The 7704-nt window shown below is 46.4% G+C and overlaps 1 protein-coding gene across 2 annotated transcripts; it reads right to left on the minus strand.

The window, feature by feature from the left end:
• Window positions 1-1899: 1899 nt before the first annotated feature.
• Window positions 1900-3729, minus strand: LOC125529538 (uncharacterized). 2 transcript variants are annotated; one of them, XM_048693945.2, is made up of 4 exons: window positions 3328-3729; window positions 2667-2735; window positions 2458-2562; window positions 1900-2340 (listed from the first exon to the last, which is right to left on the minus strand). In XM_048693945.2, the coding sequence occupies exons 2-4, from the start codon at window positions 2709-2711 to the stop codon at window positions 2239-2241; spliced, it is 252 nt and encodes an 83-aa protein (XP_048549902.1). In that variant the 5' UTR covers window positions 2712-2735; window positions 3328-3729; the 3' UTR covers window positions 1900-2238. The 2 variants fall into 2 exon arrangements, with proteins under 2 accessions (XP_048549902.1, XP_048549904.1); XM_048693947.2 differs by lacking the exon at window positions 3328-3729 and adding an exon at window positions 2922-3293.
• Window positions 3730-7704: the final 3975 nt, after the last annotated feature.

The raw sequence follows: 7704 nt of genomic DNA on the forward strand, positions 1-7704 counted from the left end.
CGGCGAATCCAGGAGTCTAAGGTCAAGGAGGCTTTAAAAAGGATGAAAGGAGGCAAGGCGATGGGCCCTGATTGTATCCCCATTGAGGTGTGGAAAGGTCTCGGGGACATAGCGATAGTATGGCTAACCAAGCTTTTCAACCTCATTTTTCGGGCAAACAAGATGCCAGAAGAATGGAGACGGAGTATATTAGTACCAATCTTCAAGAACAAGGGGGATGTTCAGAGTTGTACTAATTACCGTGGAATTAAGCTGATGAGCCATACAATGAAGCTATGGGAGAGAGTCATTGAGCACTGCTTAAGAAGAATGACAAGCATGACCAAAAATCAGTTTGGTTTCATGCCTGGGAGGTCGACCATGGAAGCCATTTTCTTGGTACGACAACTTATGGAGAGATATAGGGAGCAAAAGAAGGACTTGCATATGGTGTTCATTGACTTGGAGAAGGCCTATGATAAGATACCGCGGAATGTCATGTGGTGGGCCTTGGAGAAACACAAAGTCCCAGCAAAGTACATTACCCTCATCAAGGACATGTACGATAATGTTGTGACAAGTGTTCGAAGAAGTGATGTCGACACTGATGACTTCCCGTTTAAGATAGGACTGCATCAGGGGTCAGCTTTGAGCCCTTATCTTTTTGCATTGGTGATGGATGAGGTCACAAGGGATATACAAGGAGATATCCCATGGTGTATGCTCTTTGCGGATGATGTGGTGCTAGTTGACGATAGTCGGACGGGGGTAAATAGGAAGTTAGAGTTATGGAGACAAACCTTGGAATCGAAAGGGTTTAGGCTTAGTAGAACTAAAACCGAGTACATGATGTGCGGTTTCAGTACTACTAGGTGTGAGGAGGAGGTTAGCCTTGATGGCCAGGTGGTACCTCAGAAGGACACCTTTCGGTATTTGGGGTCAATGCTGCAGGAGGATGGGGGTATTGATGAAGATGTGAACCATCGAATCAAAGTCGGATGGATGAAGTGGCGCCAAGCTTTTGGCATTCTCTGTGACAAGAGAGTGCCACAAAAGCTAAAAGGCAAGTTCTACAGGACGGCGGTTCGACCCGCAATGTTGTATGGCGCTGAGTGTTGGCCGACTAAAAGGCGACATGTTCAACAGTTAGGTCTGGCGGAGATGCGTATGTTGAGATGGATGTGTGGCCACACGAGGAAGGATCGAGTCCGGAATGATGATATACGAGATAGAGTTGGGGTAGCACCAATTGAAGAGAAGCTTGTCCAACATCGTCTGAGATGGTTTGGGCATATTCAGCGCAGGCCTCCAGAAGCTCCGGTGCATAGTGGACGGCTAAAGCGTGCGGAGAATGTCAAGAGAGGGCGGGGTAGACCGAATTTGACATGAGAGGAGTCCGTTAAGAGAGACCTGAAGGATTGGAGTATCACCAAAGAGCTAGCTATGGACAGGGATGCGTGGAAGCTTGCTATCCATGTGCCAGAGTCATGAGTTGGTTGCGAGATTTTATGGGTTTCACCTCTAGCCTACCCCAACTTGTTTGGGACTAAAGGCTTTGTTGTTGCTGTTGTTGTTGTTGTTGTTGTTGTTGTTGGTCAAACATTCAAATGGTTGACTTACACGAAAATCAATACACCTTATATTCTTGAACAGAGGGGGTATCAAACAAACTGGACAATAATGAAATGAAACCATCCATATTTATCAATGCTCGAGGGTCAGCAATGTTCATTCTATTGACCTGAGTGTGAATCACAGTCTCGATATTTCATATGGACTCTGACAAGGAATAGTTTCCATCTTGCTATTCCTAGGTCATAGCAATGTAATTTAATAAACAGTACTTTCCTACCTTATAGGACGGTGCCTATACATATAATAAGTTAATTCCAGAAGCAAAGTACCAGAAAACATACTGGATTTACTTGCCACTCATTTCATAGTTGTGAAGATTTCATACAGAAGTTTCAAGAAGTAAAAAAAAGATTTCATATAGTAGTTTTTACAGTACAACACCAACTTGGAGCAAGATTTATTGTCTATATATATGATGGGAATAGACTAACCATGAATAGCAACAGCCAGAGAGGGAAATTTGAACTTCTAAATAGATTATATGACCTCAGCTGTAATCTTATAACGGTAGATATGTGATGTAAACATGAAGTAAAGACAAGTCCGGAACTTCGTTTCACAAAGTTGAAGCACAGGATTGCAGCAAAATAGCATTCAGTGAATGTCCTTGTCCTCCGTTCGAAGCTATGATTCATTTTCTTTCTCAGCCATTTCCTTTTTATAAGCCTGCAACCTTTCTTTAAATTTCTTGCTCTCTTCAAAGTTTGCCTTTCTCTTCACAGCTTTCTGAGTTTCACAAGGAGAGTAGCACATTTAGGGAGAGAAACAACTCCTACAAATTATGATAGAGAACAAAATAAATAAATTATAGCAACGACTCTAACTTGGCAAAAGGTTGCTTACCTCCTGCCGGAAGCACCGATCAAGCTTAATCTTAAGATCTGTGCATTCACCAAAGAATTTTTTGATGGGGTGATCCACATGGCACTTCTGGAATTCTTCGATAATCTGGGCAACAAGGACATTAAATTTTATAATCTGGGAACTTCTGTGAAAATATACACTTGGAATGACAAAGCTTCAGATAGAGCCAGAGGTCAGGACAAAGATACCTCAGCACACATAGGATGCCTGTGTAGGGTTAGATGGGGATGCATTTCCGTAGATGTAGGAATGTGAGCCTGCATGAAAGTTGCCCAAGTTAGCAAGATCTGATCCTCGAAGTAGATTCTTGTATAAATGACAGACTGTAAAACTACAAACTAGAAGTGGAGCCTAACATCGATGCATACCAGCAAACACAACCTTATATTTCTGCTGTAACAGTACCTCTACCAATGATCTTGTCAGTAAAACATGATCTATACCTTCACAGGCAGACTTGCAATCGAATGGACAACTGCCACAGAGGGGCAAGTGATAGTGATATCTGCAGGGCACAGCGACAGTAAACTACAGGGGAGATTTGGCTGAGCTGGGGCTTGGGCAGAATCTGCGGGGCCGGGCCAGTCGTGGAGGCGGAAGGCGGGCAGGCGGCGCGGCGGCGGCGGCGGCGTTTGCCTGGATCGATAGCTCGACTCGATTGGAAGAGGACAGCACGAGCGACAGAGACAGGGCACAGGTGACGGGCTCGCTGTTGGGCCGGAAGCATGGGCCTTTTACATTTTTTTAATCATTCTAAAAATCCGAAAGTTTTGCGTGGGCTAGACATACCCGGCCTACCCGATGGAAAAAGAATTATCAAAAAAGAAAGGGAGTTCGCAAGCAATTTACTTGTACGCGGCAGGAGGCGTGGCGTCGGCGGGACCGAGCAAGACAGGTGCTGGGCGTCGGCGGAAGCTCGTCGCTGCGGGGACAGCAGCAGAGGAGCGCTATGGCGAGGGAGGCTCGTGGCGGCTTGGGACGACTGGGAGAGGCTCGTCGACGGCGTGGGGCGTCGGCGGAAGCTCGCGGCAGCCCGGACGGCGCGGCCTGGAGTGCGGCTGGGGACTCGACGACGCGGGATCCGTTGGCTGAGGCGTAGCCGCGCTGTAACTGGAATGGGGAGGCCTGTCGCGGCGCGGGGATCGTGAGGGAGGGGAAGGGGGGAAACTGGGTATTAGGTCGGCGAAGGAAGAGGTGAGTTTAAAGGCGAAGGGCGATCGCGACCGGCGCTGGGTCGCGCCGTGGCTCCGCACCGACCGTAAGAACATCTCCACCCGCGTCTTCAATAGGTCCCCAAATGATTTTTTTTCGCCAGCGTCGATAAAACGTTTTAGTCGCGCTTTCAAGACGCCAAAATTCGCAGGCATGACCCGTTTTTGGGCCTGGTGATCGCAAGCCGAACCCGGCGCACGGGAGGGGGGGGGGGCTCGGGGGCTCCGACGCAAGGGAAAAGTACGTGTGACCCACACCGTCAGACGAAAAGTCAAGCTTATCGTCCAGATTCGCCTTTCACCCCCCGCGCACTCGGCTGCCACCCGGCTGATCCCGGCGCCGCCCACCGCCCACCACCGCTAAATAGGCTATTCCCCGCTGGAAAAAGAGAAGAGGTTTCGCCGAGGCAGCCTCTCCACCACCGTCTGGGCGATTTTTTCGGCGTTCCGGCCGCGCAGGGGCAGTGTACCGGCGGGTACGCGCCCACCACACCCGCAAGGTGTTCGGTGATTTGCCTGCTCGGCAATGGACTCGGACGACGAGGAGGCGCTCGCCGTGCTGCTGGAGGAGGAAGCCGATGCCGACGTTCAGGAAGAGGAACATCTCATGGTCCTCGCCACCCTCGCCGGCCTGCTGGGAAGCAATGAAAAGCCGCGACGAGGTGGCTTGGCGCCGGGGCGGATGAAAGCAAAGAACCGGCATCGTCTCGAAGGCTATTGCATGCTCTACTCGGACTACTTCGCGGACGCTCCACTGAATGGCGACAAAGTATTTCGGCGCCGTTATTGGATGAGGCGAAAACTTTTCCTCGGAATTGTGAATTCTATCCGGGAGTTCGACAGCTACTTCAAGTGCAAGAAGGATTGCACCGGCAAATTTGGATTCACCTCAATCCAGAAGTGCAGGACAGTGATGAGGATACTTGCATATGGAGCTTTCGGTGATTCACTCGACGACTATGGGCGCATGGCCGAGTCCACCACCATTGATTGTTTTTACAAGTTCTGCAGGGCAGTGGTGGCAGTGTTTCGACCGCAATACTTGCGAACACCCAATGCGGAAGACACTGCTCGGATCCTAGCACCGAATGCAGCAAGAGGATTTCCTGGGATGCTTGGAAGCATCGAGTGCATGCATTGGAAATGGAAGAACTGCCCATTTGCTTGGCAGGGGATGTACAAAAGGCGCCAAAGACGGTTGCAGTGTGGTACTTAAGGCGGTGGCCGCACAGGACCTATGAATTTGTCACTCCTTCTTTGGTATGCCAGGAACTCACAATGACATCAATGTGCTGCAGTGCTCCCCTATCTTTACCAAGCTTGTTGAAGGTCATTCTCCTCCGGTGAACTTCGAGGTCAATGGACGACACTACAACAAGGGGTACTACCTAGCTGATGGCATCTATCCGAGATGGTCTACATTTGTGAAGACTATCTCAAATGTTGTGCCAGGAGGCAAGAAGTCCCACTTTGCCAAGGTTCAGGAGGCTTGCAGGAAGGATGTCGAGCGGGTATTTGGTGTGCTCCAATCTCGATTTGTTGTTGTCCGTTACCCTACTCAGAACTGGTCGAAAGATCAAATGTGGGAGATCATGACTTGTTGTGTCATCTTGCATAATATGATCATTGAGAGCGAGCAGGAAGAGGCAGTGTTTGACACTGAACCATACTACAGGCAGGGTCCTCTCGCCGAAGTTGGTCACCAGCTACCGGCAACCTGGACTGCCTAGCTACCTCAATATGCGTCAGGAGATCCGAGACCCACAGGTGCATCAACAACCGCAGCAGGATCTGGTGGAGCATATATGAAGGATCAAGGGCGACGCCTAACTCGACGTGTGATGAAATATGAATTTTTATTTGCTGAACTATATAATTTGTACTGAACTATTTGTTGTTGCACTATTTTGTTGAACTATTTGATTTTTATTGATTTTCTGTGATGAACTATGTGATAAAAAATTATTTATGTTGAGAATTCGCATCGAACCATGTCGAATATGGGTTGATTCTCGCTGATATCGAGCCATTTTTTTGCCGAAAGTGGCCCGAAAACTGGGCCGACATCAACGCGTGGGGCGATGGCTGGGTGCCTAACCGCTGCCGGAGCCGATTATACTGTTGGCTCGCCCCCGCACAGCGATTTTTATGCCTCGTAAAGAAGCCAACGGTTGAAGATGCTCTAAGACCTGCGATTGATTATGCTAAACATAGTGAGAGTACCTTTGGCTAGGAATATAACGCAGGTCAAGGCTCATGGCATAGGCTTAGTATTTTTTTTGATAAAGAGACTTAGTATTGATGGTCGTAATAAAAGAATATAACACATTTCAAGGTTTAAGGCCTAGATTTGGTATTGATGATCGTATTTTTTTAATTTATTTCAGCATTTTCGACGATGTGCATTTAATGGACGGAGACATTCTCGTTGACTACAAAGTCGTCTATATCAACTTCGTCAATCTCAGGATGATGTGCCGGCTCGTTCTGTTAGAGGTGCTCATAGGGGTAAGGTGTGCATGTTCATAAGGGTGAATAAAAGTGCATATGTATAAGCGTTTGTGTCTGTATTGTATTAAAGATGACAAGCTTGCTTATGTGGCAAGTAGTTAATTAGAAAGGCGTTCGTGCTAACAAAATATGTTATTGTAATATAACGCACCCAAGGCAAAAAAAATCTACATCTAAATAAATGAAAACTTCCATGATGCCACACAGATGTTATTACCCATAATAAAGATAGTAACATAGCCTAGTAGCATATGCATGTTACTAGTCTAAATTACTTTCAAAAAGTCACTTTGGAACCCGAGTGCATTGGAGCCCTATTTTTTAAACTGTGCCGAAATACTATTTTGAAGTTTCAAAACAATTTGAGAACAAATTAACATGTTTATATGAACGTATATTACACATGTGTAAATTTTGATGCTGAAATAAGTAACCATGTGAGTTACAAAAAAATGACAAAATCGTGATTTTGTCAAGATGAACAGTGCATGCATTATCCACTATTTGGAAATCATCATTTTTTCATTTTTGTATATGTCGCATGTTTACTTATTTCATCATCAAATTTTACACACGTGTAATATTCATCCATATGATCACGCATAATTTTTTTCAGAATTTTTTGAAACCATAAATGTGATTTTCAAAGTATTTAAAATAAGGTCCTCCGATACAACCAGTTCCAAAAATCCACTCTCAAATTACTTCCCACTATGACGAGCCTTAGCTGTCGAATTTGATTCTCTTTTCTTCCACCGTCCTATGCGCATCTCCCCCCACAAAAGGAAAACACAAAAAAAGGAGGGGGGAGCAGTGCCCCAGTTTAGGCGCATTGTTGCTTGTCCGCTCACTGCACTCTGCCTCCTTGTTGGTTGTAGCTCCCCGTGCTCGTGGCAACAGCACCCGCGTTTCCCGTGGCTCCTGCTTCTCCCGCCTGTTCCCCGCACGTAGTAGTGTGCCCCAAACGGTTGCAACTCATGTCATCGACGGTCGGAGCTCCAGTGGAGCTCCGCAACTACCATCTAGCTTGAAGAATGCCGATGGCTGTTCCCAACATTTTCGCGTTAGGGTTGCAACACCGTCAGCTTCATCGTTGACTGGTCGCAGCTCCCATGGACACTTGTTGCACCTCCTGCCATCCATTGTTGAAGCTCCTCCAAATATATTTCTTCTAACGCTCATAAGATATACTCCCTTCGTCCCAAAATAAATGTCATGGTTTTAGTTTAAATTTGAACTAAAATGAACTAAAACCACGACACTTATTTTGGGATGGAGGGAGTACTCCACAAGCGTTTCCGCGGAGTACCTTATGGTTCACTTAGCACATTTATGTCTAAATATTATTTTCGTTTTGACACAAGCAACTATCAAAATATTTCTCACAACCACCCAGAACTTGAATATGCTATATGATCACATAGATGTTTTCTAAAATTGACTAAATAAAATTCATATTGCAATAAATCAAATGTTCATATACGCAAGAGAGTTCATGTATCAA

The sequence above is a fragment of the Triticum urartu genome, chromosome 2A (genome assembly GCF_056163025.1).
Source record: "Triticum urartu cultivar PI428250 chromosome 2A, HENAU_Tu73, whole genome shotgun sequence".
In the NCBI taxonomy this organism is placed as follows: domain Eukaryota; kingdom Viridiplantae; phylum Streptophyta; class Magnoliopsida; order Poales; family Poaceae; genus Triticum; species Triticum urartu.

What these genes read in the sequence shown, in the direction of transcription:
- LOC125529538 (XM_048693945.2), bottom strand. Translation starts at nt 2,711, where the DNA reads ATGCATCCCCATCTAACCCTACACAGGCATCCTATGTGTGCTGAG. An exon ending in GGCATCCTATGTGTGCTGAG is followed by an intron (nt 2,563 to 2,666) that starts GTATCTTTGTCC and finishes CTTGTTGCCCAG; the next exon opens with ATTATCGAAGAATTCCAGAA. An exon ending in ATCGGTGCTTCCGGCAGGAG is followed by an intron (nt 2,341 to 2,457) that starts GTAAGCAACCTT and finishes TGTGAAACTCAG; the next exon opens with AAAGCTGTGAAGAGAAAGGC.